General features: G+C 43.5%; 1 protein-coding gene across 4 annotated transcripts in view; it reads left to right on the top strand.

Moving 5' to 3' along the window:
* The window catches only part of LOC311136778 (1-phosphatidylinositol 4,5-bisphosphate phosphodiesterase gamma-2-like), a 64,108-nt gene extending 49,050 nt beyond the window's left edge, over nucleotides 1-15,058 (top strand). For all 4 annotated transcript variants that reach the window (XM_084171050.1, XM_084171051.1, XM_084171052.1 and 1 more), the window contains exons 8-32: nucleotides 1,431-1,474; nucleotides 1,606-1,678; nucleotides 1,821-1,922; nucleotides 2,016-2,134; nucleotides 3,506-3,591; nucleotides 3,713-3,830; nucleotides 3,971-4,139; nucleotides 4,365-4,460; nucleotides 4,670-4,750; nucleotides 4,929-5,098; nucleotides 5,195-5,395; nucleotides 5,512-5,812; nucleotides 5,991-6,059; nucleotides 6,210-6,319; nucleotides 6,423-6,519; nucleotides 6,669-6,735; nucleotides 10,116-10,291; nucleotides 10,660-10,762; nucleotides 11,010-11,213; nucleotides 11,684-11,823; nucleotides 11,940-12,051; nucleotides 12,198-12,365; nucleotides 12,444-12,532; nucleotides 12,629-12,825; nucleotides 14,532-15,058. In XM_084171050.1, the coding sequence (XP_084027176.1) occupies nucleotides 1,431-1,474; nucleotides 1,606-1,678; nucleotides 1,821-1,922; nucleotides 2,016-2,134; nucleotides 3,506-3,591; nucleotides 3,713-3,830; nucleotides 3,971-4,139; nucleotides 4,365-4,460; nucleotides 4,670-4,750; nucleotides 4,929-5,098; nucleotides 5,195-5,395; nucleotides 5,512-5,812; nucleotides 5,991-6,059; nucleotides 6,210-6,319; nucleotides 6,423-6,519; nucleotides 6,669-6,735; nucleotides 10,116-10,291; nucleotides 10,660-10,762; nucleotides 11,010-11,213; nucleotides 11,684-11,823; nucleotides 11,940-12,051; nucleotides 12,198-12,365; nucleotides 12,444-12,532; nucleotides 12,629-12,825; nucleotides 14,532-14,574 (3,135 nt within the window). In that variant the 3' untranslated portion in view covers nucleotides 14,575-15,058. The remainder of the gene's footprint in view (nucleotides 1-1,430; nucleotides 1,475-1,605; nucleotides 1,679-1,820; nucleotides 1,923-2,015; nucleotides 2,135-3,505; nucleotides 3,592-3,712; nucleotides 3,831-3,970; nucleotides 4,140-4,364; nucleotides 4,461-4,669; nucleotides 4,751-4,928; nucleotides 5,099-5,194; nucleotides 5,396-5,511; nucleotides 5,813-5,990; nucleotides 6,060-6,209; nucleotides 6,320-6,422; nucleotides 6,520-6,668; nucleotides 6,736-10,115; nucleotides 10,292-10,659; nucleotides 10,763-11,009; nucleotides 11,214-11,683; nucleotides 11,824-11,939; nucleotides 12,052-12,197; nucleotides 12,366-12,443; nucleotides 12,533-12,628; nucleotides 12,826-14,531) is intronic.
* The last annotated feature ends 4,484 nt before the right edge of the window (nucleotides 15,059-19,542 follow it).

Below are 19,542 nucleotides of genomic sequence, written 5' to 3'. Positions count from 1 at the left end.
TTTAGTCAGCCACCAATTGCGCAAGTTCTCCCACTTAAAAAGATGAGAGAGGCCTGTAATTTTCATTATAGGTACACGTCAACTATGACAGACAAAATGAGAAAAAAATCCAGAAAATCACATTGTAGGATTTTTAATGAATTTATTTGCAAATTATGGTGGAAAATAAGTATTTGGTCAATAACAAAAGTTTCTCAATACTTTGTTATATACCCTTTGTTGGCAATGACACAGGTCAAACGTTTTCTGTAAGTCTTCACAAGGTTTTCACACACTGTTGCTGGTATTTTGGCCCATTCCTCCATGCAGATCTCCTCTAGAGCAGTGATGTTTTGGGGCTGTCGCTGGGCAACACAGAATTTCAACTCCCTCCAAAGATTTTCTATGGGGTTGAGATCTGGAGACTGGCTAGGCCACTCCAGGACCTTGAAATGCTTCTTATGAAGCCACTCCTTCGTTGCCCGGGCGGTGTGTTTGGGATCATTGTCATGCTGAAAGACCCAGCCACGTTTCATCTTCAATGCCCTTGCTGATGGAAGGAGGTTTTCACTCAAAATCTCACGATACATGGCCCCATTCATTCTTTCCTTTACACGGATCAGTCGTCCTGGTCCCTTTGCAGAAAAACAGCCCCAAAGCATGATGTTTCCACCCCCATGCTTCACAGTAGGTATGGTGTTCTTTGGATGCAACTCAGCATTCTTTGTCCTCCAAACATGACGAGTTGAGTTTTTACCAAAAAGTTATATTTTGGTTTCATCTGACCATATAACATTCTCCCAATCCTCTTCTGGATCATCCAAATGCACTCTAGCAAACTTCAGACGGGCCTGGACATGTACTGGCTTAAGCAGGGGGACACGTCTGGCACTGCAGGATTTGAGTCCCTGGCGGCGTAGTGTGTTACTGATGGTAGGCTTTGTTACTTTGGTCCCAGCTCTCTGCAGGTCATTCACTAGGTCCCCCCGTGTGGTTCTGGGATTTTTGCTCACCGTTCTTGTGATCATTTTGACCCCACGGGGTGAGATCTTGCGTGGAGCCCCAGATCGAGGGAGATTATCAGTGGTCTTGTATGTCTTCCATTTCCTAATAATTGCTCCCACAATTGAGTTCTTCAAACCAAGCTGCTTACCTATTGCAGATTCAGTCTTCCCAGCCTGGTGCAGGTCTACAATTTTGTTTCTGGTGTCCTTTGACAGCTCTTTGGTCGTGATTTTCTGGATTTTTTTTCCTCAATTTGTCTGTCATAGTTGACGTGTACCTATGATGAAAATTACAGGCCTCTCTCATCTTTTTAAATGGGAGAACTTGCACAATTGGTGGCTGACTAAATACTTTTTTTCCCCACTGTACTTTGTGCCGTCAACCAGTGTGTGTGTGTGTGTGACTGTGTATTGACTTGTAACTTGTGTGTGGATATGTTTCATCAGATTCTCGAGGAGTTTAAAAGGGAGTCATGTGCTTTCATCATGGGGTGGGTCTTTCTCTTTCATTGAAAGATGTAGTTCTACAATCACAATTAATAATTTACTCAGCTTTATTATACCGGTAAACTTGAGTCTTGTTGACAGTATGTTGACTTGTTGTGGTTTTTCCCTACTGTAGTAGTACAGATAAACCTGATGCCTCTGCAGTTCTTCTCCATGATTTCCAACGGTTCCTTCTGTACCAGCAGAAGGTAAGATCAAGCTATCTATCAATAATCAAATTGGTAAAACTGGGTCTGTTTCCTTCAGTGTTTAACCTGTTACCTTTTATCATTACCTTTATTTAAAAATGTTCCCTCTATTTTCCTCACTCTCTACGTTTCTCTTTCTCAGGAGTCGTGGGCCAATGACCTGAACCAGGTCAGAGAGCTGATGACCACCTTTATAGACGACACCATGAGGAAGACCAATGATCCAGAGTTCACCGTCAGCGAGGTGGGACACAGTGTTTGATGTGTGTGTGTATGGGGAGTGGAGAATGATGTGTTATGTTTGTCACAGCACTCTCTCTCTCTTCTCTCACTTTAGTTCCTCAGTTTCCTCTTCTCTAAGGAGAACTCGATTTGGGATGAGAAATACTCAGAGATGTGCAACCTGGATATGAACAACCCGCTGTCCCACTACTGGATCAATTCCTCACACAACACGTCAGTACCGCCACATAACACAAAAATACAACACAACACTATGAAATTAACACTACTTAACTTTTTTTGAATCAGTGTTTCACACCAAGTGTAAGTACAGTTGTCAGCACAGTAAAGAATTTCAGCAATACTGTAAACCTGTGTAATGAATAGGCTCAGGGCCGCTGGAAAAAGTGTGGCGAGGCTGCATTTGCCACAGCACTTTTCATCAGGTGTGGCTGTGCCACACCACTTCTGATTTAGTTTAATAAAATATATCTATGCAAAGCGTTTAAAAAAGGGGCAAAGTGCTGCTTTTTAGACCGATTTGCCTCATGATTTGTCAACTTGCTCACAATTTCTCTGTCCTTCAAATCAGAGTGCTGCTGCAGGCTCTTTGCGTGTCTTGACCAATCAGATTCGCGGAAATCGCAGCTCGCGCGGGCAGGGCGCAACGCACAAAGCTCTAAGTGGGATCTCCAATTTCCTCCAGTATTTATTAAGCAACCGTGATAACACATCACTCCCAACAGACACGAGCAAAATCTAAATGCAGCAGCCTATAGACCTAAACATTAGCGATATGACTTGCTGTATTGCATGGAAACTATACTATTTTACAGTCTGATCAACTGTAAGCTATTAACAACAGCAGCTGTATAGTCTAGCCTATGTGCCCTGTCCCTCTGGCCAGGGTAAACCAAGAGGTAACGTTGTGTATTTATAGCCCATTTGTTTGTGACAAAATTTGAATGAGATAAAATGTGGTTTATATTAAAACCTGGGCTGAGTAGGCTACCTATACTTTTTCAATCCAAAACAGGAATTAATCAATAGGTCTAAACACAATAGCTGACATAGACTATGAGTACATTTTTAATTAGGCCTACAGTTGCATAGGGCATGACTACACGATGCAGACCTGCATAAAGCAAGCTCAGCCCTGTGAGTTTTATTGTCCAATCATGTTGGTTTCTCTGTGTTTGTGTGTAGGAAACGCCCCTAGTCCTTAAAATATAATTAATATTAACAATTACAAGGTTGAGGCAATTTAACAGGGTTTTAATCCTCACCAAGACCAGGAGTTTTTCCATGAGTTTTTAAAAACCATGTGACATGATTAGAAAAACTATTTTCCTATCATAGCCCATATTAAACCTTTTTACAACAGATTAATCATGTCATACCGTATAAGGTCTGGAGTTTTACCTGGTTAGTTTACCAGATCAGAAAAAACTACAGACCCCAGAATTATTTTTTCACCACACCACTGGACCTGTGGTGCCACTCTGAATAGGCTATGACTGATATTAGAATAAACACACAAATGCTGTTTGTGATTTGTTTGCATGTTTTATTTCTTGTTAAGATGTTGTTTTGTGTTTCCATCAGGTACTTGACTGGAGACCAGCTGCGGAGCGAGTCGTCCACCGAGGCCTACGTTCGCTGTCTGCGTCTGGGATGCCGCTGTATTGAGTGTTAGTTGTACAGCTTAAACCTCACTAAAATAGTCCCTGCCATATTTTACTTTGCCCTCATTACATTATCAATTTACTTCTATAGTTGTAAAGGATTATTTTGTGTTGTGCGGCACTATAGTGGACTGCTGGGAAGGGCCAGGTGAGCCCATCATATACCATGGCTGGACCAGGACTACCAAGATCAAGTTTGAGGACGTGGTGAAGGCCATCAATGACCATGCCTTCGTCACATCTGAGTGAGTCTCAATCTGTCTGAGAAAACTCACCCAAACTAATAAACATACCCACACCTGAGGTGCTTTACAACTGAGGACTGTAAATGTTTCTAGAACATTCTGCCTGTGTTGACTGAGCTTTGTGGTGATGTTGTTGTCAGATACCCTGTGATTCTCTCCATCGAAGAGCACTGTCCCATAGAGCAGCAGAGGCAGATGGCTCGTATCTTCAGAGAGGTATTCCAGGACAAGCTGCTGATGGAGCCTGTGGAGCTGATGGCTGAACAGCTGCCCTCCCCCACGCAGCTCAAGGGCAAGATCATCCTCAAGGTGATGGCCAGCCCAGAGGGTACCATGGGGGTTGTGGTGGGAGGGAATAATGTGAAGAATTGAGTCATAGGGCAAAACGATTTCCGATGTAGTATGTGGTACAGCGTGTTACAGTAAAGTGATTCATCATCATGATATGATGGGCTATACAGATTACATTCAGTTATTACCTGCATGGTGGGTCTGTGGTGGTCACTGTGCTGCTCCAACTCCTCTCCCCTACAGCACAAGAAACTGAGTGTGGAGGGAGGCATCGGCGGAAAGGACTTCCGGAAGGGAGAGAAGCAAGGAGACCTGCATATCTGGGACCCAGTGGACCAGGTAACTTAGAGACCGCTTGTCCTGTTAACATGATATGGTTCCAAGCTAGTTCCTTAGAAGTCTGTAGGCCTATTTGGTTCAGGAAGTGTGTTGTATATGAATGTATTTGTTTCATAGTCATAGCATTGTTAGTGTTGTTAGTGAATATGTTGTTGTGATGGTTGCAATTGTCGACTATTCTGACATTGTGCCTGTTTGTCCACCTGTAGCGATGGAACAAGCACTACTGTGTGATTTCAGATGACACACTCTACTATGCAGAGGAGGAGGAGGAGGAGGAGCTCAGGAAGGTAAACAACAGAGAATAGTTCAATTCTAATTGTAGTAAACAAATGATCATTGTCACGGTATTTAATATTACATAATTATGACTCATTTGTATCGTCCTCCTCTCCCTCCCGCCTTCCTACCTTCCTACCTTTCTTCCAAAACTCCCTCCCTCCCTCCCTCCCTCCCTCTATGCTGTAGTCCCCAGAGCTCCACACGTCTGAGCCCTGGTTCCATGGGAGGATGAGTGAGGGGAGGCAGACAGCAGAGAGGCTGCTTCAGGAGTTCTGTGCTGAGTCGGGAGGCAGGGATGGCACCTTCCTGGTCCGAGAAAGCGACACCTTTGTGACAGACTTCACCCTCTCGTTCTGGTACGCCAGCTTGGCTGCAGCTCTACTGCCATTATGTGTGTCCTGTGTTTAAGACTCTGCTGTGCTGATGTCTGTTTTCGGTGTGTTCTACTGTAGGCGCAGTGGGAGGGTCCAGCACTGTCGTATCCGCTCTGGCTCAGAGGGAGGACACACCTTCTACTTCCTGACTGATAACCTGCACTTCCCCAGTGTTTACGCACTGATCCAGCACTATCGCGACATGCCCCTCCGCTGCCACGACTTTGACCTGCGCCTCACTGAGGCTGTGCCTCGGCCCAACCCACACCTACTGGAAGGGTGAGTTACACAGGGTCATCTGACATAGAGTATGTCTAAATTTAAACATGCACACAGGTACACAAAAATGCACACACTTACACATAGATTCTATCTCTGTGTGTTGTGGTGGTCAGGTGGTTCTATAGTAACCTGAGCAGAGGGGAGGCAGAGGACTATCTGTTGAGAATCCCCCGGGACGGAGCCTTCCTCATCAGACAGAGAGAGGAGGGCGACTCCTACGCTATCACCTTCAGAGGTGATGGGAAGGTGAAGCACTGTCGGATCCAGAAGGATGGCTCTTTGTACGTGCTGGGAACCACCACTGAGTTCGAGAGCCTGGTGGAGCTGGTCAACTACTTCCGTAAGAAGCCTCTGTATCGCAAGATCAAACTACGCTACCCTGTCACACCGGAACTGGTCAGCCGCTTCAGCACGGTGAGAGAGGGGGACGGGGAGAGACTGGAGGCAGGAGAAACTAAGGGAAAAAGAGGATGGGAGAGAGATATAATGGGGATGAGAGGGCAAAAGCGGGGCAGAGACTTGACTGCTGGGGGAGGAAAGGTTAAATAGAGTATGTTTTCTGATAAGTGTTTTCAATGGTTTGTCTGTGTAGGAGACAGACTGCGCCTCACTGTATGATATTAACATGTATGTGGAGCCAAATGAAATCGAGCAGTCACTGGTAAGTTCACATATTATGTTAACTTGTTTCCCTTCATTGAAATTATGTTTATAGATTTTCTCAGGCAATGTCAATGTAGTGTGTGTATCTATATTTGTATGTGTATTAATGTATGTACCTGTTGATGTACTGTATGTATAACTCCACCAGCCGACGAGTACAGTTAAAGCTCTGTACGACTACAGACCCATGAGATCTGATGAACTGAGCTTCTGCAAGGGGGCTCTGATCCACAACGTGTCAAAAGAAAGCGATGGATGGTGAGGCCCCAGAACACAGACACACACACGCACGTACGCACACACCGATCTGATCTCAGGTCAGATTAGGAACATACTAACCTCTCTCTGCTGCTCCCTACAGGTGGAAAGGGGACTATGGGGGAAAGCTGCAGCTATTTTTCCCTGCCAACTATGTTGAGGAAGTGTCCAACAATATCAAAGCTGAGTCACAAGATCAGGTAGGAGGAGTGATCAGTATTTTGCATGGTGTTACTGTATTACTTGTGTGGGGTCAGTCTGTCAATGACTTTATGCATTTCTGCTGTATATTTCTTGTGTGGTAAGAGTGCATATTTAGAGATCTACAGTGTACACATTTGTCTCACAGGTCATGGAGGACAATCCTCTGGGGGATATGTGTAAAGGAGTTGTTGACATTTCCAAGTGTAATGTTGGTGAGTACAGTAATTCTATTACATCTGTTTTACATGCTGTCCAAACACAGATCATCTATTAATGAAACATGCTATCTTCACATGATAAACACACTACATACCAAAACCCCCAGTCCTTCCACACAGCACATGCTCATTACACTGACTGCTCTTAAAACATACCTCATATCAACAGTACACACAACTATACACAATTCCAAATGGATCGTTTTAGACCGCGACACCGTACACTGGCTAAATATACAATTGACGGTACATAACATGTAGACACAGTCTAATCCTGTACCCAAACACAACACTGTATTATAAGCTCAGCAAAAAAAGAAACATCCCTTTTTCAGGACCCTGTCTTTCAAAGATAATTAGTAAAAATCCAAATAACTTCACAGATCTTCATTGTAAAGGGTTTAAACACTGTTTTCCATGCATGTTCAATGAACCATAAACAATTAATGAACATGCACCTGTGGAACGGTCGTTAAGACACTAACAGCTTACAGATGGTAGGCAGTTAAGGTCACAGTTATGAAAACTTAGGACACTAAAGAGGACTTTCTACTGACTCTGAAAAACACCAAAAGAAAGATGCCCAGGGTCCCTGCTCATCTGTGTGAACTTGCCTTAGGCATGCTGCAAGGAGGCATGAGGACTGCAGATGTGGCCAGGGCAATAAATTGCAATGTCCGTACTGTGAGACGCCTAAGACAGCGCTACAGGGAGACAGGATGGACAGCTGATCGTCCTCGCAGTGGCAGACCACGTGTAACAACACCTGCACAGGATCGGTACATCCGAACATCACACCTGCGGGACGGGTACAGGATGGCAACAACAACTGCCCGAGTTACACCAGGAACGCACAATCCCTCCATCAGTGCTCAGACTGTCCGCAATAGGCTGAGAGAGGCTGGACTGAGGGCTTGTAGGCCTGTTGTAAGGCAGGTCCTCACCAGACATCACCGGCAACAACGTCACCTATGGGCACAAACCCACCGTCGCTGGACCAGACAGGACTGGCAAAAAGTTATCTTCACTGACGAGTCGCGGTTTTGTCTCACCAGGGGTGATGGTCGGATTCGCGTTTATCGTTGAAGGAATGAGCGTTACACCAAGGCCTGTACTCTGGAGCGGGATCGATTTGGAGGTGGAGGGTCCGTCATGGTCTGGGGCGGTGTGTCACAGCATCATCGGACTGAGCTTGTTGTCATTGCAGGTAATCTCAACGCTGTGCGTTACAGGGAAGACATCCTCCTCCCTCATGTGGTACCCTTCCTGCAGGCTCATCCTGACATGACCCTCCAGCATGACAATGCCACCAGCCATACTGCTCGTTCTGTGCGTGATTTCCTGCAAGACAGGAATGTCAGTGTTCTGCCATGGCCAGTGAAGAGGCCGGATCTCAATCCCATTGAGCACGTCTGGGATCTGTTGGATCGGAGGGTGAGGGCTAGGGCCCTTACCCCCAGAAATGTCCGGGAACTTGCAGGTGCCTTGGTGGAAGAGTGGGGTAACATCTCACAGCAAGAACTGGCAAATCTGGTGCAGTCCATGAGGAGGAGATGCACTGCAGTACTTAATGCAGCTGGTGGCCACACCAGATACTGACTGTTACTTTTGATTTTGACCCCCCCTTTGTTCAGGGACACATTATTCAATTTCTGTTAGTCACATGTCTGTGGAACTTGTTCAGTTTATGTCTCAGTTGTTGAATCTTGTTATGTTCATACAAATATTTGTTAAGTTTGCTGAAAATACAGTGTCTTTTTTCCTATTTTGTTGCCTTACAACCTGGAATTAAAATGGATTTTTTGGGGATTTGTATCATTTGATTTACACAACATGCAACATATTTTTTCTTGTGAAACAAACAAGAAACAAGACAAAAAAACAGAAAACTTGAGCGTGCATAACTATTCACCCCCCCAAAGTCAATACTTTGTAGAGCCACCTTTTGCAGCAATTACAGCTGCAAGTCTCTTGGGGTATGTCTCTATAAGCTTGGCACATCTAGCCACTGGGATTTCTGCCCATTCTTCAAGGCAAAACTGCTCCAGCTCCTTCAAGTTGGATGGGTTCCGCTGGTGTACAGCAATTTTTAAGTCATACCACAGATTCTGAATTGGATTGAGCTCTGGGCGTTGACTAGGCCATTCCAAGACATTTAAATGTTTCCCCTTAAACCACTAGAGTGTTGCTTTAGCAGTATGCTTAGAGTCATTGTCCTGCTGGAAGGTGAACCTCCGTCCCAGTCTCAAATCTCTGGAAGACTGAAACAGGTTTCCCTAAAGAATTTCCAAGTATTTAGCGCCATCCATCATTCCTTCAATTCTGACCAGTTTCCCAGTCCCTGCCGATGGTGTTCTCGGGGTGATGAGAGGTGTTGGGTTTGCGCCAGACATAGCGTTTTCCTTGATGGCCAAAAAGCTCAATTTAAGTCTCATCTGACCAGAGTACGTTCTTCCATATGTTTGGGAAGTCTCCCACATGGCTTTTGGCGAACACCAAACGTGTTTGCTTATTTTTTTCTTTAAGCAATGGCTTTTTTCTGCCCACTCTTCCGTAAAGCCCAGCTCTGTGGAGTGTACGGCTTACTCCAATCTCCGCTGTGGAGCTTTGCAGCTCCTTCAGGGTTATCTTTGGTCTCTTTGTTGCCTCTCTGATTAATACCCTAATTGCCTGGTCCGTGAGTTTTGGTGGGCGGCCCTCTCTTGGCAGGTTTGATGTGGTGCCATATTTAATGGTGCTCCGTGGGATGTTCAAAGTGTTGGATATTTTTTTATAACCCAACCCTGATCTGTACTTCTCCACAACTTTGTCCCTGACCTGTTTTGCAAGCTCCTTGGTCTTCATGGTGCCCGTTGCTTAGTGGTTGCTTAGTGGTGTTGCAGACTCTGTGGCCTTTCAGAACAGGTGTATATATACTGAGATCATGTGACAGATCATGTGACACTTAAATAAAGTCCACCTGTGTGCAATCTAACTAATTATGTGACTTCTGAAGGTAATTGGTTGCACCAGATCTTATTTAGGGGCTTCATAGCAAAGGGGGTGAATACATATGCACGCACCACCTTTCCGTTATTGATTTCTTCGAATTTTTTGAAACAAGTTATTTTTTTAAATTTCACTTCACCAATTTGGACTTTTTTGTGTATGTCCATTACATGAAATCCAAATAAAAATCCATTTTAATTACAGGTTGTAATGCAACAAAATAGGAAAAACGCGAAGGGGGATGAATACTTTTGCAAGGCACTGTAAATGCAGTTGACAGTGAGAGGACGTTTCTTGTTTTGCTGAGTTTATAAACACTACATTACACATAATAAATATTTAACTCTCTCTTCCCCATGCTCCCTCTATCCCCGCTCTCTTCTCAGTGAGATCGGGAAAGAATGGGAAGTCCCACGTCATGACACTTCAGATGACTGATTACGACAGTAAGATTCATTTTGACTTTGCGGCAGAGTCACTGGAAGACCTATTTGAGTGGTACCAGGTGGCCTGGGACATCACCCAGAGAGAGATCACCAAGCAGCACAACAAGAAGTTAGAGGTTAGTATCATGATATAATTCCATATAACCCAACTGTATCTATACGTAAGAGGCTAGTATGATATCATTATATCTACACTTCCAAAGCTGCACAGCCCAGCGTATATTGTGATGTCATGCTGAGAGGAAGCTGCTACACAGCCAGGCGTCTTCAGTGATGTCATGCTGACAAATCAAATCAAATCAAATCAAATTGTATTTGTCACGTGCCGAATACAACAGGTGTAGACCTTACCGTGAAATGCTTACTTACAAGCCTGTAACCAACAATGCAGTTTTAAGAAAATAGAGTTAAGAAAATAAATACTAAATAAACTAAAGTAAAAAAAATGCTGACAGGAAGCTGCTGTGTGTTTTCTGTCCTCCAGATCAAGCAGCAGGAGGAGGTGGAGAAGAGTGAAGCGGTTGCCATGGAGATGTCTGACCTGGTGGTGTACTGCCAGCCTCGCAGCAAGGAGAAGGACTGCTTTGGTACGATCCCCAGCCCTACCACCCTTACCACCCACCTGAGGCATTCATCCTATGACATGCACTGCAATACACATTAGAGATTTCAAATGTGTGTTTTCAAATGAAATTCAACCCACTCTTTACTCGCACTCATATTATTACTACCAGAATATGTCACCCTCCACCACAGTCACATGTAGTAGACTCTCTCCTCTCAGTATTGTTCTGATCAAACTTAGTCTGCCCGTTACCAATCATGCCCCCACAGTGAACTACTGCTACAAAGAGATCCGCTCCTTTGTGGAGAACAAGATCCCAGCCAAGAACAAAACTCCAGACTTCCTGAGGTACAACCGCAAGTCCCTGAGCCGCATCTACCCCAAGGGCCAACGTGTAGACTCCTCAAACTACGACCCTTACCCTTTGTGGGCCTGGGGCTGCCACATGGTGGCGCTCAATTTCCAGACTGCAGGTGGGTTTGTCAAGCATGTGTTAAAGATGGAATGAAAAGCTGTCCATGTGCCCTTGGTAGAGCAAGGAACCCACAACCCTGGCGTTGTAAGCACCATGCTCTACCAACTGAGCTACACTAATTTGCTCCAGAGACTCTGTACTACTATGGCTGACCTTGTAAAACAACACATTTCACAGCGCCTATCCAGTGTATGTGACAAAATAATAATAATAATAATAATATGCCATTTAGCAGACGCTTTTATCCAAAGCGACTTACAGTCATGCGTGCATACATTTTTGTGTATGGGTGGTCCCGGGGATCGAACCCACTACCTTGGCGTTACAAGCGCCGTGCTCTACCAGCTGAGCTACAGAGGACCACAAAACACAAAATAAAAATGTATAGTAAAAAAAAATGTGTTCACAGAGATTAGGAAAGCGCTTGCAAGGTGTCCAAGTGATGGTCATGTTTGTTTGTGTCCCCAGATAAGTACACTCAACTCAACAGTGCCCTCTTCAGCCTTAACGGACATACAGGCTACGTGCTACAGCCAGAGATGATGCGTTCAGACAGCTATGATCCACATCTGGAGAAGAGGAAAGTCAAGTTCACCCTTACTGTCAGGGTATGGCTCTGTTCATTGTCCAGATGTATTTATTTACACTGACATTTCCCTGCTAATCTTTCATATGGTAAACTGGTTACTGTTGAGCACTGAGTCTGTTGTGCTGCCCCCTGTAGGTGATTGCTGCCAGACACTTGCCTAAGCCAGGCCGTAGCATCGCCAGCCCTTTTGTAGAGACGGAGCTGTGTGGACACACAGAGGATAACAAGTTTAAGACCGTCGTCTATCGTAAGGAGTGGGAGTGGATAGAATTACATTCTTCCCACAATGCCTTCCAGCTAATTAAAGAAACTCAGCTTGTGTGTGTTGTTTTAAAGAGGACTTTGTATTTATATATGTATGTTGGTAATGGGGCTTTTTTTATGTTTGTTCAGGTGACAATGGGCTGAACCCGGTGTGGAAGGCCCCTCCAGAGCCGGTGACGTTCCCAGTCCATGAGCCAGAGCTCACCTTCCTGCGCTTTGTGGTGAATGAGGAGGACATGTTCTCAGACCCTAACTTCCTGGCTCAGGCTACCTTCCCTGTGAAGGGCATCCGCTCAGGTAGGACACATACACAAATATGTGGTACATGAACCCTTAAACCCCTCATTTACACACTTCTACACTGTTTCATCTTAGGGTACCGTTCTGTTCCTCTGAAAAATGGCTTCAATGAGAGCATAGAGCTGGCGTCTTTACTGGTCTACATCGATGTGCAGCAGGTGGAGGTGAGACACACACACTGCATGTTGACAGCCTTTGGTGTTAGTTAGTGGTGGTGTTCGTGCATCTGGATGGTGAGCCTGTGCCTGTCTGTCAATCAGAAAGCAGAGGAGGAGCTGTACTCGTCGTCTAACCAACTGCGGAGGAGGCAGGCTGAGCTAAACAACGAGCTCTTCCTGTACGACACCCACACCAGCCTGCAGCGCTCCGCCCCCCCACAGCTCCGTGACGACCTCATGAGAGAGTTCAGCACCAATGAGACACAGTTACAGAAGATTCAAGATACCTGCAAACAGAAGTAAGCCTGAGTTGTGCTCTATTCAACTTATACTAAAATAATAATACAAAATACACTACCGGTCAAAAGTTTTAGAACACCTACTCATTCAAGGTTTTTTCTTTATTTTTACTATTTTCTACATTGTAGAATAATAGTGAAGACATCGAAACTATAAAAGAACACATATGGAATCATGTAGTAAAAAAAAAGTGTTAAACAATTCAAAATATATTTTATATTTGAGATTCTTCAAATAGCCACCCTTTGCCTTGATGACAGCTTTGCACATTCTTGGCATTCTCTCAACCAGCTTCATGAGGTAGTCACCTGGAATGCATTTGAATTAACAGGTGTGCCTTGTTAAAAGTTCATTTGTGGAATTTCTTTCCTTAATGCGTTTGAGCCAATCACTTGTGTTGTGACAAGGTAGGGGGGGTATACAGAAGATAGCCCTATTTGGTAAAAGACCATGTCCATATTATGGCAAGAGCAGCTCAAATAAGTAAAGAGAAACGACAGTCCATCATTACTTTAAGACATGAAGGTCAGTCAATACGGAACATTTCAAGAACTTTGAAAGTTTCTTCAAGTGCAGTCGCAAAAACCGTCAAGCGCTATGATGAAACTGGCTCTCATGAAACTGGCCGCCACAGGAATGGAAGACCCAGAGTTACCTCTGCTGCTAAAGGATAAGTTCATTAGAGTTACCAGCCTCAGAAATTGCAGCCCAAATAAATGCTTCACAGAGTTCAAGTAACAGACACATCTCAACATCAACTGTTCAGAGGAGACTGTGTGAATCAGGCCTTAATGGTCGAATTGCTGCAAAGAAACCTCTACTAAAGGACACCAATAAGAAGAAGAGACTTGCTTGGGCCAAGAACCACAAGCAATGGACATTAGACCGGTGGAGATTTGTCCTTTGGTCTGGAGTCCAAATTTGAGATTTTTGGTTCCAACCGCCGTGTCTTTGTGAGATGCGGTGTGGGTGAACGGATGATCTCTGCATGTGTATTTCCCACCGTAAAGCATGGAGGAGGAGGTGTTATGGTGTGGGGGTGCTTTGCTGGTGACACTGTCTGATTTATTTTGAGTTCAAGGCACAGTTAACCAGCATGGCTACCACAGCATTCTGCAGCGATACGCCATCTGGATAGTGGGACTATCATTTGTTTTTCAACAGGACAATGACCCAACACACCTCCAGACTGTATAAGGGCTATTTTACCAAGGAGAGTGATGGAGTGCTGCATCAGATGACCTGGCCTCCACAATCCCCCGACCTCAACCAAATTGAGATGGTTTGGGATGAGTCGGACCACAGAGTGAAGGAAAAGCAGCCAACAAGTGCTCAGCATATGTGGGAGCTCCTTGAATATTGTTGTAAAAGCATTCCAGGTGAAGCTGGTTGAGAGAATGCCAAGAGTGTGCAAAGCTGTCATCAAGGCAAAGGGTGGCTATTTGAAGAATCTCAAATAAAAAATATAATTTGATTTGTTGAACACTTTTGGTTACTACATGATTCCATATGTGTTATTTCATAGTTTTGATGCCTTCACTATTATTCTACAATGTAGAAAATAGTAAAAAATGTAGAAAACCCTTGAATGAGTAGGTGTTCTAAAACTTTTGACCGGTAGTGTAAATGTTACAACAGAAATGTAATGATGATAAAGGGCATACATAAATTGTATCTTGTCTGGTCCTTCACTGCTCTGTCCTAGGATAAAGGAAAAGAAAATCAACAACAGTAAATTTTATTCCTGAGGGCATCTGACCCTGCGCGGATGCCTCCCAAACTTCAGTCTTACAAAGCCATGGCCAATAGAGAGAAAATGTGTAATGTACCTCTGTTTACTGAGATGTTTTTTTTTCTTAACATTTGCATAATTTTTGGTTTTAATGAATAGGTTATTCAGATGAACAGTGAAAGGTGCAATTTGCAGCATCGTACTGATCATTTCAATTTCTCTGAGGTTTTTGAGGAATACAAAAGAAAAATACATGAAGTCGTGTTACCGGTATATTGTTTGTTTCTTATATTTTTGTTCTCAACAAATGTATTCTTTAACTACTGATATATTGTAGACATACAGGGCTATTTGCAGGTGGAACTGTTGCTTAGAGCACCTTTTTTCCCCCAACATTGGAATTATGTTGCTTTGTTAATCCTTCTGTTTTGTTAGATTAGATTTTGTTTTATAGTTCCTCTGCGTAATTTCAGTCAATAAAATATTACCTCTTCTGCTGACTATCTTTGCTTCATTTGATGATTTAACAATGGCATTTGACAACCCAGTGAAACTTGCACAGAACCTATAAATAACTATGCAGCACTCACATTTTAAACATATTCACAGACAGTTTATTTTGATTGAAATTATTTCACATCATAGTTCTTATTTTTCTGTAGAAGGTCTTGTATTTTTATTACAACAGCCACAGAGCAGTAGTAACCCAGCTGTAGAAGCAGATAACGCAGACGAGGAAATGAGGGCAGCATTTGAGCTGCAAAAAATTACAGGAATCATGGGAAATCTAGTTTGTTATGTCCATCACTGCGCCAGCAGGGAGGCCACAGCAGCAGGCACCCCCCTTTCAACCACATTAAGACTCAAGCCTCAGTCACAATTCAAATTATAGAAATCTTTACAAATTCAGAAAAATTAGAACAGGTTGTAATATCACCTGAAAAGAGAGGAATGAGAAGAGAAAGAGTTTGGGAGGAAGAGACATAAACCAAAGCAAAGCACAGTGAGCTCCACAGGATAGCGATATAACAAATGGATGACTTTTTATAACAATCACATAATTTCCTCTACAGTACTAAAACCCTCCACATTCCAACCTCTACATCTCCCTCTTTAGCCAGCGGCAGATATACATTTGAAATGTTAAAAACTAGAGGAACATCAGGGCTACAAAATAAATCCTCAGGTCAGGTTCCTGCATACATACTATGTTCATATCATTGCACACAGTATGTCACCAGTGTACAAACCGTACAGTAACCAGTACACTCACTGGCATACATACAGTGGGGAGAAAAAGTATTTGATACACTGCCGATTTTGCAGGTTTTCCTACTTACAAAGCATGTAGAGGTCTGTAATTTTAAAAAATCCAGAAAATCACATTGTATGATTTTTAAGTAATTAATTTGCATTTTATTGCATGACATAGTGGGGGAAAAAGTATTTAGTCAGCCACCAATTGTGCAAGTTCTCCCACTTAAAAAGATGAGAGAGGCCTGTAATTTTCATCATAGGTACACGTCAACTATGACAGACAAAATTAGGAAAAAAAATCCAGAAAATCACATTGTAGGATTTTTAATGAATTTATTTGCAAATTATGGTGGAAAATAAGTATTTGGTCAATAACAAAAGTTTCTCAATACTTTGTTATATACCCTTTGTTGGCAATGACACAGGTCAAATGTTTTCTGTAAGTCTTCACAAGGTTTTCACACACTGTTGCTGGTATTTTTGCCCATTCCTCCATGCAGATCTCCTCTAGAGCAGTGATGTTTTGGGGCTGTCGCTGGGCAACACAGACTTTCAACTCCCTCCAAAGTTTTTCTATGGGGTTGAGATCTGGAGACTGGCTAGGCCACTCCAGGACCTTGAAATGCTTCTTACGAAGCCACTCCTTCGTTGCTCGGGCGGTGTGTTTGGGATCATTGTCATGTTGAAAGACCCAGCCACGTTTCATCTTCAATGCCCTTGCTGATGGAAGGAGGTTTTCACTCAAAATCTCACGATACATGGCCCCATTCATTCTTTCCTTTACACGGATCAGTCGTCCTGGTCCCTTTGCAGAAAAACAGCCCCAAAGCATGATGTTTCCACCCCCATGCTTCACAGTAGGTATGGTGTTCTTTGGATGCAACTCAGCATTCTTTGTCCTCCAAACACGACGAGTTGAGTTTTTACCAAAAAGTTTTATTTTGGTTTCATCTGACCATATGACATTCTCCCAATCATCTTCTGGATCATCCAAATGCACTCTAGCAAACTTCAGACGGGCCTGGACATGTACTGGCTTAAGCAGGGGGACACGTCTGGCACTGCAGGATTTGAGTCCCTGGCGGCGTAGTGTGTTACTGATGGTAGGCTTTGTTACTTTGGTCCCAGCTCTCTGCAGGTCATTCACTAGGTCCCCCCGTGTGGTTCTGGGATTTTTGCTCACCGTTCTTGTGATCATTTTGACCCCACGGGGTGAGATCTTGCGTGGAGCCCCAGATCGAGGGAGATTATCAGTGGTCTTGTATGTCTTCCATTTCCTAATAATTGCTCCCACAGTTGATTTCTTCAAACCAAGCTTCCCAGCCTGGTGCAGGTCTACAATTTTGTTTCTGGTGTCCTTTGACAGCTCTTTGGTCTTGGCCATAGTGGAGTTTGGAGTGTGACTGTTTGAGGTTGTGGACAGGTGTCTTTTATACTGATAATAAGTTCAAACAGGTGCCATTAATACAGGTAACGAGTGGAGGACAGAGGAGCCTCTTAAAGAAGAAGTTACAGGTCTGTGAGAGCCAGAAATCTTGCTTGTTTGTAGGTGACCAAATACTTATTTTCCACCATCATTTGCAAATAAATTCATTAAAATTCCTACAATGTGATTTTCTGGATTTTTTTTTTTCAATTTGTCTGTCATAGTTGACGTGTACCTATGATGAAAATTACAGGCCTCTCTCATCTTTTTAAGTGGGAGAACTTGCACAATTGGTGGCTGAATAAATACTCCCCCCCCCCCACTGTAAGTATTTGATCACCTACCAACCAGTAAGAATTCCGGCTCTCACAGACCTGTTAGTTTTTCTTTAAGAAGCCCTCCTGTTCTCCACTCATTACCTGTATTAACTGCACCTGTTTGAACTCGTTACCTGTATAAAAGACACCTGTCCACATACTCAATCAAACAGACTCCAACCTCTCCACAATGGCCAAGACCAGAGAGCTGTGTAAGGACATCAGGGATAAAATGTTAGACCTGCACAAAGCTGGGATGGGCTACAGGACAATAGCCCGTCTGAAGTTTGCCAATGACCATCTGGATGATCCAGAGGAGGAATGGGAGAAGGTCATGTGGTCTGATGAAACAAAAATATAGCTTTTTGGTCTAAACTCCACTCGCCGTGTTTGGAGGAAGAAGAAGGATGAGTACAACCCCAAGAACACCATCCCAACCGTGAAGCATGGAGGTGGAAACATCATTCTTTGGGGATGCTTTTCTGCAAAGGGGACAGGACGACTGCACCGTATTGAGGGGAGGATGGATGGGGCCATGTATCGCGAGATCTTGGCCAACAACCTCCTTCCCTCAGTAAGAGCATTGAAGATGGGTCATGGCTGGGTCTTCCAGCATGACAACGACCCGAAACACACAGCCAGGGCAACTAAGGAGTGGCTCTGTAAGAAGCATCTCAAGGTCCTGGAGTGGCCTAGCCAGTCTCCAGACCTGAACCCAATACAAAATCTTTGGAGGGAGCTGAAAGTCCGTATTGCCCAGCGACAGCCCCGAAACCTGAAGGATTTGGAGAAGGTCTGTATGGAGGAGTGGGCCAAAATCCCTGCTGCAGTGTGTGCAAACCTGGTCAAGACCTACAGGAAACGTATGATCTCTGTAATTGCAAACAAAGGTTTCTGTACCAAATTTTAAGTTCTGCTTTTCTGATGTATCAAATACTTATGTCATGCAATAAAATGCAAATTAATTACTTAAAAATCATACAATGTGATTTTCTGGATTTTTGTTTTAGATTCCGTCTCTCACAGTTGAAGTGTACCTATGATAAAAATTACAGACCTCTACATGCTTTGTAAGTAGGAAAACCTGCAAAATCGGCAGTGTATCAAATACTTGTTCTCCCCACTGTACATACATACATACATACTATGTTCATATCATTACACAGTATTTTTTGCACAAGCTAATGTGTTCCAGCAATAAAAAGGTCTGTAATCACACACAAAGGTGATTCAATCGCTGGTCTATGACATGTATGTACTGCTTATCATCAGAACATCGTGGTAACCCATGGACAAAGAGTGTAGGGCGACTTCAGAGCTAGTGATCTGACCCTTTTCATATTCAAATCTTTAAAATAAAGTTACAAAATTAAAACATCAGCTGATGCAACATGTACATGCCAAAAAAAAGTCAGGCGGAAAAAGAAGTCAGGCGACAAACTCTTGATTAAAGTGATCAAATCAAATAAACAGTTGACATAAACAAATCATTAAAAGATATTAACCATGAAAACATAATGACAGATTACAGTGCACTTTGTGTGAAAATATAAAGTTAATGACCACACGCACATGTCCTGAAGATGAAGGCAATGACAGCCTCCCTAACAAGGAGACTAAGAGAAACACAGAGGGGAGGGAGGGAGACAGACAGAAAATTATATACACATGTATATATATACATTATAAAGGATGTGACAGCATGAGGTCTTAAGCAAGACCAAAGATGGCCATACACAATGAAATGTAGTGCCAGTAACCGTAACGGCACTCAAAATAAACATAGCATTGAACTCTTATTGGACGGTGTCCAACTCTGTGTTCTGTAAGTTCTGCCAAAACTGAACAGAATTCTTGAGCATTCTGGAAAAAACAAGAAGTGGATGGAACCAGAGTAGGGCAGTCAGAATAACGATCTGATTGTGTAAAATACGCCCTGAAAGGGCACAGAGAAGGGACAGATTGATCAAAGCCACCTACAGCA

Source organism: Coregonus lavaretus, assembly GCF_964263955.1.
Source record: "Coregonus lavaretus genome assembly, chromosome: 11".
NCBI classification, from domain to species: Eukaryota; Metazoa; Chordata; class Actinopteri; order Salmoniformes; family Salmonidae; genus Coregonus; species Coregonus lavaretus.
This window is presented reverse-complemented; position numbering and strand designations above follow the sequence as displayed.